General features: G+C 35.0%; 3 protein-coding genes across 3 annotated transcripts; 2 read left to right on the top strand and 1 right to left on the bottom strand.

Annotated features, from left to right (window-relative positions):
* The first annotated feature begins 9,560 nt into the window (after positions 1-9,560).
* On the top strand, positions 9,561-12,547 carry LOC147409085 (uncharacterized). The gene is made up of 2 exons (XM_086425335.1): positions 9,561-11,054; positions 12,015-12,547. The coding sequence occupies exons 1-2, from the start codon at positions 10,577-10,579 to the stop codon at positions 12,062-12,064; spliced, it is 528 nt and encodes a 175-aa protein (XP_086281461.1). The 5' UTR covers positions 9,561-10,576; the 3' UTR covers positions 12,065-12,547.
* A 3,496-nt stretch (positions 12,548-16,043) lies between these two features.
* Positions 16,044-20,004, top strand: LOC147409086 (kinase-interacting protein 1-like). Its single transcript, XM_086425349.1, has 2 exons — positions 16,044-16,208; positions 16,798-20,004. Exons 1-2 carry the CDS (start codon positions 16,115-16,117, stop codon positions 19,818-19,820), a joined length of 3,117 nt encoding a protein of 1,038 aa, XP_086281475.1. The 5' UTR covers positions 16,044-16,114; the 3' UTR covers positions 19,821-20,004.
* Positions 20,005-20,238: 234 nt separating this feature from the next.
* Positions 20,239-23,665, bottom strand: NIC1 (nicotinamidase 1). The gene is made up of 4 exons (XM_086425361.1): positions 23,438-23,665; positions 22,496-22,813; positions 22,204-22,389; positions 20,239-20,673 (listed from the first exon to the last, which is right to left on the bottom strand). Exons 1-4 carry the CDS (start codon positions 23,585-23,587, stop codon positions 20,581-20,583), a joined length of 747 nt encoding a protein of 248 aa, XP_086281487.1. The 5' UTR covers positions 23,588-23,665; the 3' UTR covers positions 20,239-20,580.
* Positions 23,666-25,551: the final 1,886 nt, after the last annotated feature.

The raw sequence follows: 25,551 nt of genomic DNA on the forward strand, positions 1-25,551 counted from the left end.
GGGATCTCATTAATATCAGCTTCTCAATCCCGAAAAAAAAAAAAACCTTGTTTCACACCCAATTCAAGAAAACTTGTTTTAGTGTTTGAGTGAGTGGGTCCATTTAACATAGTGGCTTCCTGGCGTAATTACGAGACATCTTCCTCAAACACTGGATCCGTACCATCCATGTTTTGTCATTGGAAGTCCTAAATGGCACTCCCCAGCATTATATATTCAAGATCATTGCGGGCCAGACTTTAATACACCATTCAACCCAAATATAAAAGTCCATTAATGAGATATTATAATTCATGAATTTTTAATGGATCTATCCTTTTGATTCGTTTACTAAATTATTTGATTTGATTGATTTTGGTTTTGAAGGTAAGACGAAGATTCCTTGATCCATAATCTTCAAAATTAAGCTTTGGCTGACGCGGATACTTAGCCATACGTGTTTAGTTTAATGTCCCAAACCAACAATAAAGTATTAACTATTTAGGTTAAACAGTATTACTTAATATAATAACGACAAATTAAATTTGAAGTTGCAAGTTGTATTGTTGAAATACTTTCCCACACGTCTTTCTTTCATCTCTATTGAAATTTTCTTTAATGACACCTCTTCAAACAAGAAACAAGGAAGTAAAATGGGAGTAACCAACTTGTAGGAGTTTTCTTTCAACTTGGAAGATGGCCCACCTTGGTTTTAGTCTCCCATGTAAACATTACCTTTTATGGTAACAAAATGTCATTAGAATATAGCCACCACCCTTAACTATTAAGGATAACATCACAGGTTCTTTGGTTGGTCCCACTCTCAAGTCACCTTGGGATCATCTCATAGGTTTTACAAGATAATTGATTTTAGGGTTTTATCTCTTTACTCCGTTCATATTCCACTCAAAGGTTGGAAAGGATATATTCCACCGAGCGATATTCAAGGGTTAAATTGACCTCTCTCTCTCTCAAGTCAACATAGATTGCATTCATTTGATTGATTGGATGATTCTAATTAATTGACATTGTGATGTAAAATTTCTTGATCCACTCCTTGAGATTTTCTGATTGTACAATGGTTAATGGGGGTATGTCTGTGAATCAAATTCTACATTCAAAGTAGTTAGTAAATTATCAATCTTGTGGAGACCATTTCTATCAAACCCTGAGATAAGGGCACACATCCTTTCTAATTCACTGGGCTTAGTCTAAATATCAAACATTAATTGATAATATCTGGAGATTGTTATGAGTCAGGTGATATAACATTAATTGAGCAAACTATTAAACTCAAAGAGTCACAAAATTAGCCCAGAAATCAAATCATCCAAGTCAGAGCAAAGAAAATAACTCATAGGCCAGTGAGTCCAACTAACCAAGAGAGATTCATAACGAAGTTTCGTAGTCAGACTACGAAAACCTCAGGTATAATAAGACAAAGAATTTATGACGGTCAAATCATACATTAAATCTTCACATTAAATGCGATATCTGCAGGTACTTATCAAAATAATGTTGAAATTGACGTTTTAAAGACATTACTTGTAGAAATTAAGAATAAACATTTATGAAGCATGAGGCACAATAACTAAGGGCAGAAGTGATATCTCCTATCTTCCACAGACCATATGTGACAAGAACCAAGAGTGGTAGTGTGGTGATACCTATCCCAAACTTGGGATTATAAACCCCCCTCAAAGGTTGAAAAAGAAAATTTTTTTTGTTTAAAAAAATCGCTAATAGATAACATTCTGCAACTCACTATTCATCATTTTCCTCATTTCCAACCTCCATTATTTATCATACTTTCTATATCTTTTACTGACTTAATCTTTGAAGGACCTTTGACAGGTTTCACATCAGGACTTCATCCTTCTTTTTTCATTCTTCAAAGAATCAAGAGTCTACCTTACTAACAACGTCCAAGAAAAAGGGTCAGGAGATCAAGAGTCCAAAGAGCAAAGTTGGAGGAATACACATCAATCAATTTGTTAAAGGATCTCATGTAAGTCAAAAGCGTGAAAGCCCCAAAAAACCTCCACAAATAAATGTCTCTCTTTGTAATGAGGTGAGCATTCTTGCCAACATGTAAATGGACCGAGCATTGTTAGACCCTACTCCAACTCGAATTTAATGAATTAAAAAAAATTGAGTTCAATCGTACCTTAGCAGGCTCAAGATCAAGCCCTAAACCTTATTTTTAAGGTGAATAAAAAATAACAGTTCTAAGGATGAGAACTGAAAGTTTCCTAGGGATCTGAATGGATTTTGTAGGGAGCAGTTTTGTTTATAATCCCAAGGTACTATATATTATCCCATATCCAATCGATGGACACTAGAATTTCCCTTATACTTCTTACCTACAACATGTCGGTTGGAGGTCATATGCTTCAAAATTGACGGCCCGAAGAGCCATCAATCATTTCTTTAATTTGTTTTCATGTACTTCTCATGTGGATCGGATCAAACGAATCATGTCCACATGCATCATAATCCATATTGTCCCTTTCTTCAATCTTTTACTTTTTGTTTTGTTATTTATTATTATTTTTAATCAGCATTTTTAACATTTACTTTGTGTTAAGAAAGTGAACATTTCATTATTGATTCTTGATTATAAAACTTGCCAAGTGGCATACTCAACCCACTCCTTGACGTGACAATTTCGAAAATTGTAGATCTGCACGTCTCGAATACATGATTGCACTTCCTCATAAAAAAATGTATCTCGAGGCATACAGATCTATAGTTCTCAAACTTGCCCATGTCAGAGAGTCAGTTGAGTATGCCACCTAGTGAGTCATATTATAAGGACTCTTCTTTATTAATATCTCTATGCCTTTGTTTTCCTCTATTAGAGGAGATAATTTCTATTATTTTAGGGTCGCTGTCATGGATAATTAATTTTATTAAATCTAAGCAAAGTTGCATTGGATTCTACTTCGATCATTTGATAGGGAGCCACGATACAAATCTCCAGGTAAGATGATTGTAGCCGTTAGATTAATTCCAAGTTTAGAGTGAAAATAAATACTGATGTTGATTGGTGAAAATGAAGGCAGCTTCACATAGAAGGTGGCATGTTAAATGGGACCCATTTCAGCACATCTGTCCAAATTACAAAATTCTTGGAAGAATTTGAAAAAAAAAAAACAAAAAACCAAAAACACAAATAGCAATTGTGGCCAACATTAATTCTTTCGTTGAATTATTATTATTTTTTTCAAACCATTTAAGTGCCAAAGTCCTAACCTTATTTACATATAAATAAATAAAAAATTGTTTACTAGTTATTGAACATATCTACTTTATTTGTGCTCTCATGGTAAGAGCTCTCAAGTGGAGACCAAAAAGTTTAAGCGTGACGCAACTTCACGCGGGCAGTGCAAGTGGGCTTGTGATATATTAGGCTTCTCCCGTGATTTCATGATCTGTTCTTTTGGACAAGTTGGGGGCACAATTGATCTTTGACACCTTCTTTTGTTGGTAACTTTGAATTGTACATAACATGCTTTTGTTACCTTATTATGGGTCTTTTGTTGGTAACTTTGAATTGTACATAACATGCTTTTGTTACCTTATTATGGGTCCTACTCTGAGAGATCTCCCAAGTCAAATATTAACTCAATCGGATAATCTTAACCATCCTTTCCACTACATTCATATTTTGATTCCTCTAGATGACATATTGTAGGAAGTTGCATCACTATGATATTTACTAGTTGTGGACTCTTTAATTATCTTGTTTTTATTATTTATCATCCTCTTGATTAATGTTGACCAGAATTTTAGATCGCGTCATTGCATCTATGAATATACTTTGACGATGAAGTCAGTATCAAATTAATTCGATAGGTTATAGTAGGGATGTTTCAGTTTAAGTTGTGTAAAGGCCTTCCTTGGTTACCTATTTGTATCGATCTCTGGGATTATGACACGCGTTGGTCCCTGGTCCCACAGTTCTTAGCAATAAGGACCAAGTCAATCAGTTTCAATTTCTTATTGAGTCAATTATTTGGGTACCCTTTGATACCTCCACTTGTATCCAATTGGACTCCCTCTTGCATACTTGTTTATGAGCTAGATATGAAGAGTGTGCTATGGATAAAGGTAGATTAGATGAAGATCTATGTCAATTATGAAATCAAGCTGTTGTAGATCATGCCCTCTCTTTTCTTTGTTTTGTAGCTTTGCTAGTTGCGGATAACAAGGACACGGAGGCACAAGTATACCATAAACACAAGAAGAGCTCACACCCACTAACACAAACACATGCTATCCCCCACAAATACATGTAGGAGTGAGTAAGGCCTTTCATGTGGTCCCCTTGAGCTAGACCTTACTCTATGAGAAATGGATACATCATCCTCTCATTGTGATAAACAAAAAAAAAATATATCCACATCATTGTGATATGCTCAAACAATATCCATTCAATTACTAAATTGGGTATTGGTTGTTTATGTCCTCCTCGATCAACGTGGTGGTCATCATCATCGTTGTTTCAATGAATATCTCGAGTCTAATTGATGATTGATTACCATGGATGCACTACACTCTAGGAAAAAGTACATTTATATCGAAACTTGGAGCATAAATTATTTATTTATTTTATATATTTTGGATTTCAGACAATTTAGAGTTGTGAAAGAGTGAAATCAAGTAGTGAAGGTGAGGCGGAGCTAGTAAGGAGCTAATGAGGGCAATTGCCCCACAAAATTTTGAGATACCCTTGTAGTTTCAACTAATTACATGTCTCATTTGCCCTCCTTCCCTCACCTCCCTCCAATATCACCTCCCCTTTTTTTCAAAGATAGCATTGCCTCTATATTGGACCTTCACTCATAAATTAATTAGAAATGACCTAAATATCTTTTTCTTCAATTTCTAATAAAAAATCTTTGAATTTTTCTCCAAAATCATTTATTTTCAAACTCTTCAGTTGTACCATTAACTATAATTTGCCCCCGATATAAAATAATCTTGACTCCACTCTTGAAGGGAAGAAGGGGGTTTCAGGGTTCAACAGGTCTTAGAGAGATATAAGGTGAAACGCAAATTGTAATTTCTTTCTTTGAGTTAATTAAAACCTTATCGCAAAATTTGTGATCAGATTACAATGATTCTCACAATATGGAGGGTGGAGTACTATAATAAGGTGATTGCTCTTAAAGGAACAATGTCTTACTGAACTCATTTGTTCAAAATCTTAGTAAAACACTGAATTTGTTATCTCATATTAGCTTTGCTAAAAAAAAAAACTGTAGCGAAGTTGTTCAAACGATAAGGAGTAGATTAGTGGACCCCTTGTAACAAACATCAACCCATTGGGAACAATAATGATCCTAAAAAAATGGCTTTTTGATTATTTCACGAGTGGTTAATAAAATGGGATGGATTGAATGGTGAAGATCATCCCATCAATCCAAAATCTTTTTTAATAAGTAGATTTAAGAGGTTGTGAATGTTGATCAGAAGGTTGACATCGATAAGCACGTGTGCCATGTGCTTCATGGGAAAACAATCCTTTTCCATGAATGATTAAGGAAGAAATTGATATTTATCACATGAACCATATAATATACATACATTGTACATTTATTATTATTGAAGAATAGAAGGTGGAGATTGCTTTAATAAGAAGAAAGCTGATCATGTTTTTGTCTCATTTAATAGACTTCTGGACCCACTAAGGCCCTCAGTAAAGCTTTTGAAAAATCATTTATTTAATTAATTAAGTATACTTACATGTATCATTAATGTCACTGACGTTAGGTGCTCCTTATCTTCTCATGTGTACAAGTTGACACGTGGTAGTAGCTTGACCTTTTAAAAATATTATTACTGACCTTTCGATGTATGGCACGTGTCTCGTAGACTAGCCCTGCGAAGAGGAAATCTGAAAGTCAATTTCGAAAGCCTTTCGTGTCTTAAGGGTTGGAGTGGGAAGGTGCACTAACGATTGGACCCCACATATTCTCATAGAATGTTGCCCAAGGTTGAAAATTACTCAGGTCTCAAATTCTCATTTGAGGTAGCTTTTAGAAGCACTTTCATTTGAATAAAATGTTATTTAGAATTTAGAAGTGATGCCGGTTGTTATGTGTCTTTTTTCAAGACTTGCTATTGGCACTCCAATTTTTACTTATTACATCTCAATTTCTTAAATTTTTCATCACATGTCAATAAAAAATTCTTTTGGGTTGGCTTAAATTATAATCTCAATATTACAAAATGTTCAAATAATTTTAATAGTTATTTACAATTATATATTAAAAAAAATGAGAATGCTTTTATTGGCACCCCAAATTTTACTTATTCTTAGTCATTCACTTATTTTTCTTTATTTTTAATTGAGGTGTAATAAGTAAAAGTTAGGATGCCAATAACAACTCTTTTTTTTTTTTTTGAGAAATGCTAAATAAACTTCTTACAATATTACTCCCCTAAGCATTGTGCAGACGTGGTGGTGTGTACAAAACCATAGATGCTTTTATTCGAGATACGAATATTATATATACTTGAGGAAAATAGATGGTTTTTTGCATTAACAATACTGTAGAAACTAGAAAGTATTGTAGGATATCAGTGTAGCACGGCTCATTTTTTTTGATACACTAAATTGTATTTAAATGATCACAATGTCCCTAACAGAGAAAGAAGGCTAGTGATAAGAGGATAATATGAAGTGGGATTACTTTGAAAATGATTAAAAATGACGAGAAATAAAATCCTAAAAAAAATGTTCATTTGAAAAACTATCTTACTTCTTGTAAACAGGACAAGTCAAAAGTGGGATTGATCGACTTATAAGTACAATAGGAGTCCAAGTTATACTTCACACACCAAGGAGATAAGAGCATCGCTATTCATGGACACCTCACACTATTGAATAGTCATAAGTCAACATTACTAATTCTATTTGATTCATCAAATTATCCCATGATCTTTCTCAAGATATATTTGGAGAATATGAGGGTTCAATCACTGTCTCATGGGAGAGATTTAAAGGGGTGTGATTGTAAAAAAATTAAATAATATTTGTCCATAATCAATTAAGCTTCTTGGGTGTGGAATATTAGGGTTTGAAGGATGGTTTAGAAAGACATACTTGACCAAGTTAAGGATTATTAGCAACAAGTTTCTATATCAAGATTCATTAAATAAGTTGGTGACAAGTCATTTTTTGTTCATAAATTTTTTGCTCGTAGTACTCACAAACTCCTCTGTGCTTGTCACATTAAACATACATGGGTGCTTTTGTAACTAACAAATGTACTTTTGTAAACTACGAAGGCATTCAATACACTTTGGTACATCCCAGGTTTCTGTGAGTAAATTTTTTTCGTTAGTGACTTCAGTATGAAAAAATAATCTTCATGAACTACAAATGTGGATCTTTGAAAAATATATCACCAAACAAGTGTCGATTCATATATTTTGTTATAAAATATAATTAATCTGTGAATGATGAATAATATTTTACAATTTCAATTTTATGGGTCTTGTTAATGTGTCCCCTTAACAAAATCCCGATTTGATAAATTCTTTATTTGTTGACTTGATCAATTAGAATATATTAATTAGGTGAGGAAGAGTCTTATTAGTTATTACTGTACTATGTTTTGGATTTTACAATAAAGAATTAATCACTAACCGCGAATATTAACCGGGATCTTATAATCATAACTGTCTCGTCAAACTTCCTAAAATGCCCTTATAAGTGTAATCATGTTAACGGACGTGCACGTGGCAGTTTCTTGAAAATGTCACACACTCAATAATTCGATTTAATGGAAGTCATCAAATCCGTAACGTGTGGTGCTCTGTTAGCCCCAAAGTCTGGGTGGCAAATATTTTCAAGGAATAACTTCAGCATTACTATTTCCACAACCATTTTTTTTAAGTTTTCCAATTCCTATATGATTTAAAAATCTATTATAATATTATAAAAAAAATAAACGAGATGATCTGGTCTCATTAAAAATATTATTAAGTAACGATTACTTGCAAATTACAATTTTATTTTTGTTGCATCCTAACATTAAAAAAATTATTTTTAGATACTCTATCTTAATTCTATTAGTTGTATTTCTTCCTTCCATTCACTTAATCTTTTTTTTTTTTTTTTTAAAATCATGAGTAAGACTTTCAATGGATCAGATCAGACCCAAAATTTGATCCATACCGATCCGATAACTTTAGGTCCAAATCAATGTTTTGGATTTTCGATAAGGATCCGATTTGGTAATATGTAGAACTATATAAGTTATATTATATATTTGTTGAGATAGAATGTTTATTTAAATTTTGTATATAAAATTGAGTTTGCCCAATCTAACTGTTAAGGGATTGGATTTCAAAATTGAGATCCGGTAAAAAACAATCTGATAAGGGTTCGATTTGATACTTATTAGATCAAATCCTGGATCCAATCCAATCCTTATGGGATCAATACAAAATTGACCTGATATGATTTAGACTCAATCCATTGATAGCCCTAATCTTGGGTACCTTCTATCAAAGATGTAAATAAATATAAATAAAAAATTGGGATGATAGAGTGTAATAATATATGCACATGAAGTGTGGGTTAGGTGCACGTTACGGATTCGATTCCCCTCTTGGATTTTCTCATGATTTAACTGGGGGACCATGGTAGTGAGTTGCTGTGGTAGTCCTCCCCAAAATTAGTTGTGATGCGCGCAAGCTAACCTGAACACTCGGTTAGTAAAAAAAAAATAATAATAATAAAATAATATATATATTTTGAAAATGTGATAAAAAAGAAAGATGAAAAATGATAATGTTACACCCATACACAGGCTTTGATCAATAAAATACAAAAAATAAGATTATGACAATGAAATATAATCTTTTATTATTTTCTTTTTCTGAGTACAATTATATGTATGGAAGGCAAAAATAACATTTTAAGTGGAGTACGATCAATTCCATCTTTTAAAATATTTTTAGAGGCATTTATAGTTCCTCTTAATGTTTACAAAAACATTTTGAAATGATATAGCTGGTGCTTGACATCGATAGGTCCTCACAGATGATACATTGACCTAATAGAAATCAATCACGAAGATTCAGGCGACATTTCATTTCTAATTGTCGTGTGGCACGTTCGTTTGACCTATCAATCAATATAATTTTTTTGACCCACATATAATCACACTGATAAAATCTAGTAGATGGGATCCAATTTCTTCATCAACCAGACTATCTTGAAAAATATTAGAAATCAAATTTCAAATTCAATTAATCTTTAAATATTTTGGTCCCACTAATTCCTAACATTAAGATGCCTAAGACCCCAAAAGAATTCTATAACGACACTTTAGGCTCATTGTGTCCTCTGTATGTTTTGAAGTAAAATGAAGACTGGCAATAACATTCCTCATTATATTGGTCATCACAAGCGAGTCTCCATTACCTGGCCAATCATTGGAGAGACGTAGAGGAATTGAACGGTGAGAAACGTATAAGAAGAGTATATCTCAATCTCAGCCGTTGGACATGATCTAGTAAAATCTACAACAACAGAGCCCTATAAATTAGATAAATCCTACTAGATGTCAAATGCTCTGTAGAAAGAGCGTCTGGTTTCGACTTCGTTCAACTTCTAAGTCTCTTCGATTATTTCTGCGAATTTTCTACCTATTTCTAGGTTAAAATTTCGCTTCTCTATTGGTGATTTTGAAAAGACCAAGTTTCGGTCCAGAAGAAGTTTGATTAACTTCGACTTTATCTGGAAAAAAATCGTGAGATTCAACTCGCTTTTTTTTCGTTTAAATCCTCATATTCTGACTTGGTGTTCGAAGAAAAGGAGAGACTTGGGGTTTCTGAGATTAAATTTTAATGATTTTGCGGGTTTTGAGGATTATTCATTGATTTTAAGGGCTTGTGGATTTGATAAACACGAAAAATCGAATTTTGATCTGGTTTATGCGTTCTTTTATTATTATCTGAGTAGTTTTTCAAGATTTTGGAGTGTTCAATTTGAAAAACTGGAGAGAAAATTAGGGATTTTGATAGAGTTTGGTCTTTAAGAACAATTCTTGGAGTTTTCGTGTTTGATTCTGGTGGTTCGGTTGGTCTTTTAGGTTTCTGGAGGTGGTTTTCGAGACTGAGATTTTTCTTTCGTTTTGTTTGTGTTGCTTTTAAGAAGCTTTATTTATGGTGTGAAGACACGTTTACTAGTTTCTGAAAGGAAAAAAAAAAAAGAGGGTTTCTTTCTTTAGTTGTTTATGGCTTAAATTGCAGATTTTGGCCTTTTGGGTGAGATATTTTTGGTGGAATATCCTTAAGAGCTTAATGATTATCTTAGCTCTTCGCAATTAATCTCATCTATTCTTGGTTTGATTCAAAATTACCCCTTTTATTGTTTCTTGGTATCTGATTGATCAATTTTATTTTATTTTTTCTAATTTAGTTTGCTCAAAATATTATCAAGTTTACACCTTTCTTAGTCTCCTTCCATTCTTTTGCCCCCAAACTCACTGCAATTCTTTGAAAATTTCTTCCAAATTGTTACTGTTGAGCACTTCTGGCATTGGTTGGAACCTTGTTGGGGAAATTCTTCTAAATGGCAGTCTCCTTAACTCGTCTGTCTTGGTGGTTATGGGGTGGAAAGGATCATGAATCCACCTCTGTGTCCACTGGATCATCTTCATTGAATAATTCTTTGTCGGATTTAGGTTTGGGTATGAGGGAAACAGATAATGTGAAATTTTCTTCAGTTAAGGGAGCCAAGATGCACTCGGCACCTAGAAGGACTAAACGAAAGTGGCACAGTCGGGAAGAACGGAGAATCGACAGGGAATATGATGTGGTATTGGTGCCATCTGATGGTGGATGTTTGTCGGGTTCGGAATCAGATGACTCTGATTGGTCAATTGGTTGGTTGGAACCACACGCCCCTGATTTCCAGAGTGATGATGAAACAGAGAGCAGTTTTGCTGTGTTGGTTCCATGCTATGGGCGTGGCCGTAAAGAGGTTGTGGAGAATTCAAAGAACCAGTTTTTGGGTGTCATTGGGGACCTCACTAATGGGTATTCTGCTGGTAAGTGTAGTTTTCTTTCTTTTCTACTTTTTGTTTGTAAGATTAGATTTCAACTTTATTTCCGTTATAAATATGTTCTTCACTTCTGCTAAACAATTAAATTGGTTGCTTGTCTTAGCAAATATATCAATTAAATTGACTTGCACAATCTGTTTGTACTTTGAATTCTATTATCTTTTTGCGACCCTTAGTTTTTTGTTATTCTCCTTGTGTTTATTATTTTCACTGAGTAGTTATAAACATCGGTGGACTGAAGTTGTGGATTCAACTCATAGGGAATGGGCAGTTTCTTTTTTTTTTTTTTTTGATTTTATAGGGATGTATTCGTCAAATAACAGCCCCTTTTGTCTTCCATATGTTCTATTCTATTAGTAAAATGATTTAGAATTGAAATTGTGTGACTAATCAGACCATCGCGGATGAATTCCATTGTATTTGTAAAATGCCTTTTTCAGTGGTAAAGACCTCTCAAATGTCCTTTTATTGGCTTCTCCACTGGATTAATTAGCTAATAACTGCAATTTGGGGGACCTTTTAGTTTTTTCTTTTCTTGTCAAACTCCCAACATGCAAGTGTGAGTTTCTAATGGGAATTGTTGTGTCTTAGTTATCCATTCAGGTGTCCACAGCTGAGTTGTTTTACAAGGTTAATCACAGAATGGTTGTTTCCTGTCTGTGCGTGCTAGTAGAAAACATGAATCTTTGCATAAGATATGATATTAAGTTGGAAAAAACATGGAACTTATACCAACAGAAGTGGCTCAATATGATTTCAGTTTACATATTTTATTATGCTCATGAGCACAATGCGACTGATGAAAAAAAAGTCTTTGTGGGCGGGCATGCAATTTTAATTCATCACTGCTTATAAAGAAAGTCTGATTCTCTTAGGTTTTAAATTTAAAATATATCATCCACGGTCCACACTAAGATGTTTTTCGTATCTTGGTTTGATGTGCAGAGAGCAAGAAGTACATGGAACAGTGGATCTCTTCTCTTCAGAACAACTGATGTTGCACGATGAGCCAATTGTTGGCTGATTGGCCCTTAATAAAATGTCTTCTTTTGAATTCAATTCTCATAATGAGAAAAGAGCTTCTTGTTCTCAGGTTGGAGAGGTGAATACACATGATGTAGGATCAACTTCTGTCAACGATGAAGTTAAATATCATTCAATTTCAAGAAGAGCTAAGTTTGTGAAGGTGGGGGAAGCAAACAAAAAGCAGTGAGGCGAAGGGATCATCCCTCGTGCTTGAGACTCCTTTTTCATTTACAAATAGCTATGAAGGAGAGACCATTTTACCATATATATAGTATTCTGCTGCTGCATCATTTCCTCAATCCCTTCTTTCAGAGTTGAGGACATATTATATGAAAATTCTTTAATGTAAACAGTACCTTTGTACATATTGAAAGCATATCTATGCTTTGACTTACTGCTACCACTGCTATCTTTTGAATATAATTTCAAAGGGTCAATCTGATAGTTCTCTATCTTTTCTGTGTTTCTTTGTTAGATTGTTACTTACAAGTATATATTTTGCTGTTATTCTTCATTAAATGACCGAGTTTAAAGTACTGTTGATACTATAACATGCTTGGTTTGTGTTTGCTAGTCATTTTAACTAGCTGACAGAGAAAGAGATAAGGAACGGATGAATGGTGTATATTAGAGTTTCAATGAAGGGTAGGAAATTGATTCCAATATTCTTTCAGAAGTAGGGTACAATCATCTTTTATGGACCTTAGGTGGTCCAATATTTGAGTGCAATCTATTTGCTGCCATCAGTGTTTGTGATTGAGTTGTCGTGACGATGTTGTCGGGTGTTGGGTGTTCTGTGAACAGTAATGGGTCCTATGATCTGGCGGTAATCCAACAACCATTTTTAGTGAAAATCCCAAATTTGACGTTGCATCACAACCGTTTCTTCTTTAGTTATTTCTACTATAATTATTAGATTATTCATTCAGTTAAGTGATCTGCACTCCTGGAACCTTATTTTGTAATATAGATTGGTTTCAGGACACGAGGTTTAAAGTGGGATACTTTTGCACTGAATCCGAAATCGTTCACCAGCACTGCCAACAGCAACAATAGTGGCTGCTGCAACTTAACCCTTAAACAAGAGCAACACCCTTTGTTTACAATTAAATCAGGAAAAATGAAATCTGACATTGATGCACTAGTAAGATAATATGACCTTGATGAAGATGATGGTGATCATTTTATCAATAAAACATAAGATTATAATAATGTAAACAAAGACATTGAATTTGATGTTTTTAACTAGTTGAAGAATCCTAACTCGAACTTATGGTTATTATCTTTTGATCAATATAAATCTTGACTATATTGTGGACATGTGATTAGTTGTTGTACATGCATGAATGCAATCAATATGGGGTTTGGTAATTGATTGTTATGGTTCAATATGGTATTTAATGACATAACAAGAGAAATATACCATTTAGTAGGAACAATTACACAATCGAGATCCAAACTTATTTTTTTCCCGATTTTTTTTTTCCTATATTACCGAATTTTTTGACTTTTTCCTTTTGCCTACTTATTCCCCAACTCCTTGTATCTAGTTTTAGGTAAGATTTTTTTTTTTGGCTAGCTTTCTTTGTTAAATCAGCCCAAAATACTTTTATAAGATTATAATTAGAGTTGACAACAAGAATCTTATTTTGTAGTTCCACTCTATCTTTTGGGCTGTAAAATTTTGACTTGGGTGAGGTTAGCTTCAATAGTATTAAATAAGTAAGAAGTCGGTCGTGGTGTTAGACAGCCAATAACAGTGACAGATTGGATAATTAGGAGGACGCGTACGGTTCATCCGTGCATCTCACGGTTCACTTGCTTCCCACTAAGAAAGAAAGGTATTACACTTAATAAATATCAAAAGAATAAAAGAAAAGAGAGAAAGTTCAATTGGTGCTAAATAAATCTTCCACCATTGCTTTATAGCAGTGGCGACTTTCCACAAACAAAAGCATTTTCTTCATCTTTACTCAACAAAAGCTAATACATATCAGTTTCATTCATAATTAGTAATTAAAGAAGAGACTTAGTACCTCTGGAGAAATATTATTCACTTTGGAGATAAATTTGGGCAGTAAAGCTAACAATAAAATGATGAAAGATGTCGCGAGTTGAATTGCTTTTCATTGTGGGTGTCTCTCCAGTTATAAAGAATCACTCACAATAACAAAAATCACATATCAAATTTTGCTTTTTCTCATGATGAAGATGTTTGAATTTTAAAATCTAACACTGGATATCAGAAATTCAGGATTGGTTTATTAATGGTCTTAATAAATGTGGACTTTTTTTTTTTTTTTCTAAAGCTGCACTTCCAGAACTCTTCTCTGTACTGGTTGGGTTTCTTTTAGGGATGTAAACAGGCTAGACTGGGCCACATTACGGGCCTATCCTAGAAGCCCAAGGTTAAGCCCGGCCCTCTTAATAAATTGGCCTATTCTGCCCTGAACAAAAAATGTCTTTGGGATGGCTGGACTTTTGGCAGTCCGGCCTATTCACTCCATTTTCTCTTCATGTGGCAGCGAATGTGATTTACCTTAAAGGGTTACTTAAGCCTTCGGGAGGGAGATTGCACCAGTGCCGCACGGGTGTAAAACATGTTGAAACTAAATATCTGTGACAAACAGCCCTTATTGGACTGAATGTGATCCAACTCGACCCAGATTACCATACCCAATAGGTAAGAACACCAAGAAAGAGCTGAGCAGATTGGCCAGCTTTGTTTGACAATGGGCTTAATTCTTGTTCAATTTGACAGCTATCAACCAGCCTGCTGCTTTAACGTGAACCCAAATCAGGTTGAGATAAATCAAGCAGAAACCAAACTGGTCGCAATGGGTCGGGTTCGGGTTGAGGTAAGGGTATTATGAAAATTTACCAAACCTAAATCCGACCAATTTAATAATTGTGTCAAGAACTGATCCGACCCATGAAAATTTACCATTACTAAAGTTCAATATCTACCACAAAAAATAGAATGCCATTACTAAAAATAAAATCACACAACCATAAATCATAAATTAAGTTTTATTGCCCACATGGATCATCATATTAGGAATCAAGCACTACAGGTTTAGTTTATATATATATATATATATATATATATATATATATATATATAATATTTTTTCTTTCTCAAATTAAAATTTTAATTATTAATTATTTGAAAAATATCTTAAAGTACCCTATATTTTATAAAATTTGAAAAAATATATTATGAAAATATTCTACTAAATTGTAGAAAAAAAAACATAATTTAAAAAAATTATTAATATTTGAGATATTTCTTATGTTTTATGATTTAAGATGATGGGTTAATGACAAAATAATTAAATGTGTCAAAGGGGATTGACATTCTTATCCCAAACTCGACCCATTTAGTAATCGTGTTAAAACGTTCGGCATTATTATCATCCAAATTCAATTAGGCTTCGTGATGTTTTCAAGTTATGTCCGTCAGGTCGTGTTAAGATTGCCACCCCTAACCCAAAACTCGAACCAGCTCGCAATCACAACTTTTGGATGAATAATATGAACCATCTTTGTTTTTTTATGTAAAAAACATCTCGTTTATACTTCCTAGATTATCATTTTTCAACAAGAATTACCCTCTTTTTTTTCCTTGTATCATACAACAGAATTACCTACCTCATGTTCGTGGTCGTTATCATTGTAAGCTAAAAAAATATGTAATAAAAAGGAATCTCGAGTCGGTCGCTTTTTAGGGAAAAAAGAGGGACGCGGTGGTTGGTGGATCCACCCAAGCATGAAAGAAAGACATGCACACACCTCCTTTTTCTCCAAAGGCCAACCTGGCAATGCCAGGACATGCCACGTGTACCAACAGATTGTCCTTCCCACATCATCATAGGGTTCTCCACCAGTTCCGGGCGATTTCTTCTCTCCTCCGTAAAGGCATTAGGCCTACATTATGGTTTCTCTAATGGATTCATTATCTCCATTTTGAGAGAGAAGAGTGTGTTTTTTTACTTTTCTAGAAAGAAAGTAGGGCGGAGATGTTGCACAGAGCTGCAAACAATGCTTATTCGTGGTGGTGGGCAGGTCACATCAGGACAAAGCAATCAAAATGGCTCGAACAAAACCTTCAAGGTAATTCTTCTGATTTACTAATCAAATGGGTTTTCATCGATTCGTTTGATTGGTTGATATATGATAATATTTTAAGGAATTAGATCTTTTTCAGATATGGGTTTTCTGTATTTCATTTTCAATTGATATGTAATTGCTGATTTACCCATCGTTGCATTTCAATTATTATTATTATTATTGGGTTTTCTGATCTTTCATGTTAGTTCTTGAAAATAATTGATTTTGAGAAATGGGTTCCATTGTTTTTCTTTGAATCTGTTTTTACCAACTTCAATGAATGAATCGTGTACATCAATAATTGTTTTTCTTTAAACAATAACATTTCAAAATTTTGTGAAAAATTAAACCAGATTTCTGAAACAAGGAGTTCAAATTTTCTCTCCTAATTTAATTACTAACATTCATGTAAATCTAAAAGGATTTATGAATGAATAATATTAATAATGAACACTGATCTATCAGTTTAACAATGGATGTATAAAATTTATTGGAAACCATCAGTTGTAAGCGATCCCAATTCATATTGCTAATCTCCTCTAGTTTGAGAATTTCTGGTAAGAATCTTAATGGATGAACTTATGGGTCACAGATATGGAGGAGAAAGTCAAATATATGCTTAAGCTCATCGAAGAGGATGGAGACTCCTTTGCCAAGAGGGCAGAGATGTACTATAGGAGGCGGCCCGAACTGATAAACTTTGTGGAGGAGTCCTATAGGGCATACAGAGCCCTGGCTGAGAGGTACGACCACATCTCCGGAGACCTACAAAATGCTAACCATACCATTGCTACTGTTTTCCCCGAACAAGTTCAGCTTGCAATGGATGACGAAGAACAATATGGTTCTCAAAACACACATGCACATTCCATCGATCCCAGAAAACTTCCCGAAAGGTTGCCTGAAGTCCCGAAAGCAAATATACCCAGTGTTCCAAAGTTTCTAAATAGAGCAATCCAAGGCTCTCCCGCCTTAACTACAAAGAAAGTGCGACTAAAAAAGACTGACACTACAACTACTAATAGTAGTTCTCAGATTAGCAAAGACGAGGCACTTGAAGAAATCGATAAGCTTCAGAAAGGGATCCTTGCTTTACAGACTGAGAAGGAGTTCGTCAAGAGTTCATACGAGAGTAGGTTGGCAAAGTACTGGGAAATTGAGAAGTCAATCACAGAAATGCAAGAAAAAGTCGGGGGCTTGCAAGATGAATTTAGTGTGTGCACGGTCATCGAGGACAATGATGCTCGTACTTTGATGGCAGCCACGGCCTTGAAATCATGCCAAGAGACTCTAGTCCAGTTGCAGGAGAAACAAGAAAGATCGGTTGAAGAGGCAGAAGTAGAGTACCAACGGATTAAAGATGCACACGAGAAGTTGGAGGCCATCAAGGACGAGTTTGTCCATAATGGAAAAGATCGGACTTTGGCCGAGAAAGAATTTATGGAAGCAAATCCAACCCTGAAAAACTTGGAGCAATCAGAATTGATACGTGAAAAGATCAGGGAGCACTTCGAGATGAACTCCGATCCATCTCTCACTGTGACAGAACTGGCAGAGAAGATTGACGAACTTGTAACTAAAGTCATAAGCTTGGAAACTGCAGTATCGTCTCAAACAGCTCTAATAGAGAGGTTGAGATCAGAAACTAATGAGCTTCAGGCACACTTGCAGGGCTTAGAAGAGGATAAGACGACAACTACGATGAAGGGCTCAAACAATTTGAGCAAAAAGCTAAGAGAGTTGGAAGAGGAGTTGTGTGTGATTCAGGGTCTCAACAGGAATGTTGATGATCAAAACAGCAACCTACAAACACATTTTACTGAAGCACATTGTAACCTTGGTCATCTTTCTGAGAAACTACAGTCCATGAAACACCCAGATGAAGAGATCAACGGCATGGATCCTGTAGAAGCAGAAAAGGGTTTACTTAAACAAGAAGATATGGTGCTTCCACCTGATGATGGTTCAAGTCTTTGTGTCAAAGATAGGGAAGAAAGCCTTGCACAACCCAAGAGCAGCAATGATCTTTCTGAAAAAAATCAAGAACTGAAGATGCGGGGTGAAGCTGAGATAAAGGATTCATCGGAAACAGAAGGAAGTGTTATTACACTTGAACCACAAGAACCTTCCATGGACAGAGAAGATCTACCGACACATTTTACTGAAGCACATTGTAACCTTGGTCATCTTTCTGAGAAACTACAGTCCATGAAACACCTGGACAACAAGATCAATGTCGTGGATCCTGTACGAGCAGAAGTGGGTTTACTTAAACAAGAAGATATGGTGACTCCACCTGATGATGATTTGAGTCTTTGTGTCAAAGATAGGGAAGAAAGCCCTGCACAACCCAAGAGCAGCAACAATATTTCTGAAAAAAGTCACGAATTGAAGAAGCGGGATGAAGCTGAGATAAAGGATTCATCAGAAACAAAACGAAGTGTTAATACATTTGAACCACAAGAACCTTCCATGGACCGAAAAGATCTACCAACCTTGCAGGAGTTACTATTACATGGGTTGGAAGATAAAGAAAAGATTTTGCTAACAGAGTACACTTCGATTCTTTGGAAGTATAAGGAAGCCAAGAAGAGGCTTTCGGAAGAAGAGAAGAAAAACCAAGATAACCTCTTTGAAACAACGGTGCAAGTAAGAGAATTAAAGAGCTCCAACACCATGAAAGATAAGGAGATTCGATCTTTACGTCAGAAACTAAACCTTCTGCAAACAAGTTCTGATGAAAATACCCATTTGACAGAATCTGATAATATTGAGTCTCGTAATGTCCCGACTGTAAATTTGGATCACAATGATGAGGCCACAGAAGGACCAGACAAATCAACTGCAGAGGAGGTAGAAGAGGTCAAGGTGATTCTTATTAATGAACTTCACACCGTTTCAACCTTTGAAGAAAAATTCAGAAGGGACATCGATGAACTTCTAGAGGAGAATCTTGAGTTCTGGTTGAGGTTCAGCACATCATTCCTTCAGATACAGAAATTCCAAACTGCGATCCAGGATCTACAATCCGAGTTCTTGAAACTGAAGGAAAACATGAAGCAAAAGAGCAATAATATTACAACAGACCGATCTCTAAAATCAGACGCCTTACCAATCTACAAACACCTGAGAGAGATACAAGCTGAATTGACAGTCTGGTTTGAACAGAACATTCTACTGAAAGATGAACTACAGAGTAGATTATCGTCTCTGCGCAAAATACAAGAAGAGATAGTGAGAGTCTCGAAAGCAAATTCCAGAACTAAAGATGTCAAGTTTACTGGTTATCAAGCAGCGAAGTTCCAAGGGGAGGTTTCGAACATGCAACAAGAGAATAACAAGGTTGCAAATGAATTACAAGCGGGTCTAGATCGTGTAAGGGGACTCCAGATTGAAATGGAGAAGACGCTATCGAAGATGGATGAGGATTTCAAGCTGTCAGAATCGAAGAACCATCATCCGCAAATGAAGTACTCAACAAGTCGGACTCGAGTTCCTTTGCGGTCATTCATCTTTGGTGTTAAATCTAAAAAGCACAAGCCATCAATCTTCTCATGCATGAGTCCAGCATTGCAAAGACAATATAGTGATCTGAAAGGCAACCTGCCTATTTAAATTTGTTTAATTTCAAGGTTTGTTACTTTTTATTTTACTATATTTTAATTTGTGAGAGGTTTTTTTTTTCTTTTTTCTTGTTCCTGATAGTTTAGGATACTTTTGTGGGATATGCCATTTGGAGAAAATTTGAAGATCTTTTGTTCTTTATTTCTTAAATGAGGAAATGTAAGGTTTGCGTGTATGTCTGGTTTCAAGTTTGAACTCTGTGGTTGTAAACCCATCTTTGCTTTCTTGTTATCCCTTCTCCTCAGCTATAGATGCACCATGCATAAGAATTCAAGATTAAGAGATCTCATGGGTCACACTAGATCTATCTGGAGGATTCTCTAACACATCACATTGCAGTGTTCAAACTGATGAGATGATCTTAAATATCCCATCGATTTGTCAGTGATCTGAACCAAAAGGCTAAAAATATTAATGCCAAAACTACTGGTCTTTGAAGTCTTCAAAACTTACACCAACTGTTCCCCAGAAGCCATCCCAAGCATAAAACTACATACACATACATGTATAAATACATATGCATATATTTATGTTTATATGGTTGGAAAAAAAAAAAAAACAAAGAGAAAAAGGCACACTAAACCAAACAGACTTCCCCAATATCAGTAGGTTATATATATATACTAGCGGCCAGTAGTTGAACTGGTTGGGAAATAAAACAAGAGAAGAAGGCACACTGAACCAAAGAGACAACTTCCCCAATATCAGTAGGTTATATATACTAGTGGCCACAGTTGAACGTGGTGGTGGATCATGGTTCCTTCAGTGGACCCAATGACACTTCATGTACTACCTTGGCTCCCCTTCCCTGGGCCATATAAAGCCCTACATGATGCATCAGTTCCTGCAATGGAAAAGATGAGAATGAGAAGAAAGGTTTATGTTTATGTTTATGTACATATAAACATTATCTTCATTTACAAAGGAAGAATCAATATATTTTTATTGGAAGAACGCAATAAGGAGTGAGATAAACAATTGTGATTGTTCACTTGAAATATACTGCACTTGAAGCATTAATAAAAGGAATGCCCAAACAAAGAATGGATGAAGTAATAAAGCTTAGGTTCTTCTTCTTAAACCCAGAATAGGTTTGAATTAATCTGAACAGTAATAGCTTACTAAGTAGGTAAAGTTTGTGGGCATTGACACCACAGACCTATATATAACAAGGCCATGTGAATCCCATGTGGAGATAGCTCAAGATCTGATCTTAGGTGAAATTAGTTTTGATCAAATATATTCCACACTAGACTCTTGATTATGCGCAAATTTATAAAGAATGCCACTTTGGGTTATGGAGTCATAGAACTGTTAAAATTAATAAGGGCAACATAAGCAAGTGGTCGACATTTCACCAAGTGATGATAAATTTATAAGTCGTGATAAACGTCCCATCCAACTACAGTGTGTGGGGTCCACACTACCCCCACTTTATTACCTTTTCTCTTCATCCCCTTCAACTTTATTGTTTCCCCCCCTTTTCAATGATATCCCACCAATTTTACTATCTTTCCTCTTTTACATCTTTAATCCCAAAGAGGATGTTCGTGTTGTAGGCATGGGCAAATTCCTCTAATATATATATAAAGCTCATCAGGTATTATTTAAAAGAAATTTAAAGGAGCCAGCTATTATGATATCCTAAGGGGTTGACCATCAGTGGCACGGTCTTCTTCCCCTCATAAAGTTGTGATCTCTAGGAGCCTCAGTAGCATGGTCTCCTTCCCCCCAAGTAATGAAGGTCCATTGCTCTCCAATGGAGACTCTTGTAAAACTTATCTTTGAAAGGTTCTCAATTGGTGATCCAAGTCTGTTGCAGATTGGACAAACTTTTTGGTACTCTGAGGAAGAATTATTGACGTATACTCAGGATCTTAAGAGGAACTTCAGTCAAATGGACCCAAAGATCTATCCCTCTTCTACAAGGACTAAAAAGTAATGTTATTACTTGGGCTTCCAGGAAGACGGAGTTGTCTTGGAGGTTATCCCATATCAAGAGATTCGATAGTTAAGCTCACATATGAACACATTGTCCCAAGATTAACCAATGACACAGTGGATTCCTTGGCAAAAGGAGGCGTATTGATGAAAAGTTATATTGTGGTTAAGAGTTACCAAGCAACTTTTAATGTTTTAATTTTGTTTCATTCTTTCTTCCATTTCTACCTCCTTGGTTCATTTTTTTTATAATGAAGTTCTCCAGTTAATCATAGAAAAGGAAAAGAACTGTAAAAGTGTCGTTTGAGGTGGGAATCACGATTCATAACCAATCAAATGAAACAAATTTAAGCATTTCAACATGAATACATATGTCTATATGCCCATAAGTAAGTTCTATCGAACCATTAAATCCATTATCAATCAAGAGTACCTGTGGATGGGCCGCCACTCCTTTGGTGTTTCTGGCCACATGACTTGGAATATCAAACGTAGCGCAACCATGAGAATATATCACTACATCTTTCAGAGGAGCAAGAAAACCACGATTCCTCGCAGATAATGTTGAGGCAACAAAATCAAAAACGCAGATATCCGTACATATCCCTACAACCAATACCTACACAAACCCCAAATTTTAATCAAAATGCACACAACCCGTTATCTCCATTAATACAATACAATTAAGCATAAATAGTTCTAATTGGAAATTGAGGTATACTTACAACTTTGATCTCATTGGTTTTCACCCAATTTATAAAGACATTGGATCCATCCTCCTCGATCGAACCAAGAAACCCATCGATGCATTCTTTGTGACGAATAGTTACATTTGGTTCTTTCTCCAACCATTGCAGAGATGGAACCAACTTCGATTCTTCTGTTCCAATTAAACAATGAGGAGGATAGGGGTGCTCAGGTTTGTCAGGATGATGAGAATCAATGAAGGCAAAAATAGGCCATTTCTTCTCACAGAACACTTCAGCCAGCTTCACTGACTCCTCCACCATCCCAGAGATCTGTTTATTTGGCTCTGTTGGGGCCTGTAAATTAGCATACAAAACCCAACAACATAGAGCTGAATGAGAGATCAAATTCACAAGATCCAACAGATAAACAGAAAATAACCATTAGACCCCCACCCCACCCCCACAAAAAAAAAAATTAATAATAATAATAATAATCATCATTACTAAGAATTTAACAGATATAAATATACAGAACCCAATATTGCTGAGCTGAATCAGAGACCAGTATCACAAAATCCAACACAATTTCATAGAAGGAAAAACAACCCAGATACCTTTAAAAAAAACTAACCTTTCTTTAAAAAAAAAATTCAAGAAGATATAAACATACATAACCCAATATCACTGAGCTGAATAGAGGCCAATATCATAAAATCCAACATAATTTGATAAAAGGAAAACAACCCAGATACCTAAAAATCCAAAAAAAAAAAAAAACTTTCTTTAAAAAAAATGAAGAATTTGAAAGAACCCAAAATTCTATTAATCAATCAAATGGGAAAAAAGGAAATAAAGAATAAAAAACAAACGAAAATCAAAGAGAACCAAAAGCAACCAAGAAAAAAATTCCTACTCAGAAACCAAATCAATCAAAAGATCACGAATTCCAGGGCATGAAAATAGATAACGAAAACTGACCAGATTACCAGCACCAACAGTGCAGAAGCCATTGATGATGTCCACAAGAACGAGACCAGTCCGTACATCTTCAGATAAAATCAGAGATTCTTGATCGATGGTAAGCTCGTCTTTCACCATATCAACTATCTGAGCACACACATTCACCATTTTCTTTGATTTCGATTCGATCCGAAAACAACGATCAAATGAAAGAAGAAGAAGATTTGCCGCTGTCTCTGAGTCTTTATTAGTTTCCAATATATATATATTTAAGAGAGATTTACCCGGCAGACCCAACGGTTGCATTTTTATTAAAAAAAGCCCCTTGGATTTTTGACAACTCTAATGAAACCTTATTTTATAAAGTTTATTACTCACCAAATCTCACTTTATCAAGTTTGCTACCAAGCATACCGTAGAGTAGGGTTCACGTTATAAAATTCAAATTTATGGGTTTAATTTGTTACCTAACATACGTTGAAGACTTGAAGTGAATTCTAAATATATCTATGTTTGGTATCCAAAAACATGATCGGCTATCACAGGTTATAAAGCAAAATTTTCTAAAACTTAAAGAAAAAAATAAAAAGTTAATTTTCACTTCTTGATTTTAGTTTTAAGATTTGGAGTTCATTAACAACCATTTTCAACGCCACAATCAAACTCAGAAGGGTTTTTTGGTTTTTAAAGTTTGTCTTTTGAAGCAAGGTTTTTCCATGAAATCTATAACTGTGTGTCTTTGGATTAATAATTTGATAATGTATGCTGGCCCAACACCTTTAGTAAGATTTGAAATCTTACTAAGTCAGTCATAGTAGCGTTATTCATAAAGTAAGGTTTGTTGAAGTAACAAACTTGATAGAACAAGGGAGTTTTTGTAATAATATTGCAACAAGTAGGTCTGTTCACTAAATCTCTCTATATTCAGTCACGTGATCTCTACGACACACCACAAATGTCAAAAGTCTCGACTTTGACTTTTGTGTTGTGGGCCGAAACCCATAGAAAAAATAAAAAATAATCCAATCAGACCGGATGAATGAGGACCATTTGATCCAAAACTTTACCTAGTGAAGGCCGGTGCCCCTCTTGCACGCGTTCGTCATGAGTTGAAAATTCTTAAGAGTCCTTACGAAATGACTTAGACAGATGGCATACTCAATCAACTCATTCACGCGGACAAGTTTCATGATTTTAAAACTCGTCTGCGATGTATCGTTCAAGTTAATTCGATATCGAAATTGAACGAGATTAAACTCATAAAGTCAGTTTTTGATCGAAATTTAAGGCTCATGTTCAATTTTTTTATTTGTCTACGAGATGTACCTAACGTATTGAAAAACTTGTCCGAAACGACTTGATATCAGGTCTAAACGAGACGAGACGCAAAATCGAGTTTTAAAACTATGAGTTATATACACTTTGGGATACACGATTCTCTCAAAATACACTTTTTTTTATGGGAAAGTCCAATTGTGTATATCGAGACATACAAATCTATGATTCTCACTTTGTCATGTCTATGAGTTGATTGATTGAGTAGGACACCTGACGAGTCATTTTAACAAGAATGTATTCTTAACACTTTTTCTAGATTTATATTCTTGAATCTGAATTTTTCCATAAAGATTAGTGTTTGAGCCACCTCACAAGGGTTCATCTCACTTAGAGTTTCTAAGCTACTCGAAAAAAGTTATGTATGGCACACGTTTATACTTTGTCGTAGATGAGAGAAAAGAGAATGCATATGTATCTATTCAATCCTTAGATGTACAAAAACACTATCTTATCTAAACATCTATTGAGATCAAATATATTTATTTGAATCTTTTTTTTTTTTTTTTTTGATAACGAAGGGTATTCGGGTCAGCTTGCGCGCACCAGACTAGTCCCTACACCCCGCACTCAGACTATACCCCACTATGTGGAGCGGTGCGTGGTCACCAATGTTTTTTATGAGTAGTGGGATTTGAATTTGAAACCATAGAAAGAACAGATTCCTTGACCCCAAGTTACTACCATTCGGCCACCCCTTGAATCTCATCCCATCTTTGATGTGTCATTTCATTTATATATATATTATATCTTAATAATTATTTGTTTCATGTTGTAAGATCAATTTGTAGATGCTG

This window comes from Akebia trifoliata, chromosome 2 (genome assembly GCF_017979445.1).
Source record: "Akebia trifoliata isolate Shusen 1 chromosome 2, ASM1797944v1, whole genome shotgun sequence".
In the NCBI taxonomy this organism is placed as follows: domain Eukaryota; kingdom Viridiplantae; phylum Streptophyta; class Magnoliopsida; order Ranunculales; family Lardizabalaceae; genus Akebia; species Akebia trifoliata.

Bases quoted from the DNA above. Each gene is read 5' to 3' on its own strand.
- LOC147409085 (XM_086425335.1), top strand. From the start codon at position 10,577: ATGGCAGTCTCCTTAACTCGTCTGTCTTGGTGGTTATGGGGTGGAAAG. The intron at 11,055-12,014 runs GTAAGTGTAGTT...TTTGATGTGCAG, and splicing joins CACTAATGGGTATTCTGCTG to AGAGCAAGAAGTACATGGAA.
- LOC147409086 (XM_086425349.1), top strand. From the start codon at position 16,115: ATGTTGCACAGAGCTGCAAACAATGCTTATTCGTGGTGGTGGGCAGGT. The intron at 16,209-16,797 runs GTAATTCTTCTG...TATGGGTCACAG, and splicing joins GCTCGAACAAAACCTTCAAG to ATATGGAGGAGAAAGTCAAA.
- NIC1 (XM_086425361.1), bottom strand. From the start codon at position 23,587: ATGGTGAATGTGTGTGCTCAGATAGTTGATATGGTGAAAGACGAGCTT. The intron at 22,814-23,437 runs GTCAGTTTTCGT...GCTAATTTACAG, and splicing joins CTGTTGGTGCTGGTAATCTG to GCCCCAACAGAGCCAAATAA. The intron at 22,390-22,495 runs GTAAGTATACCT...GGGTTTGTGTAG, and splicing joins AAACCAATGAGATCAAAGTT to GTATTGGTTGTAGGGATATG.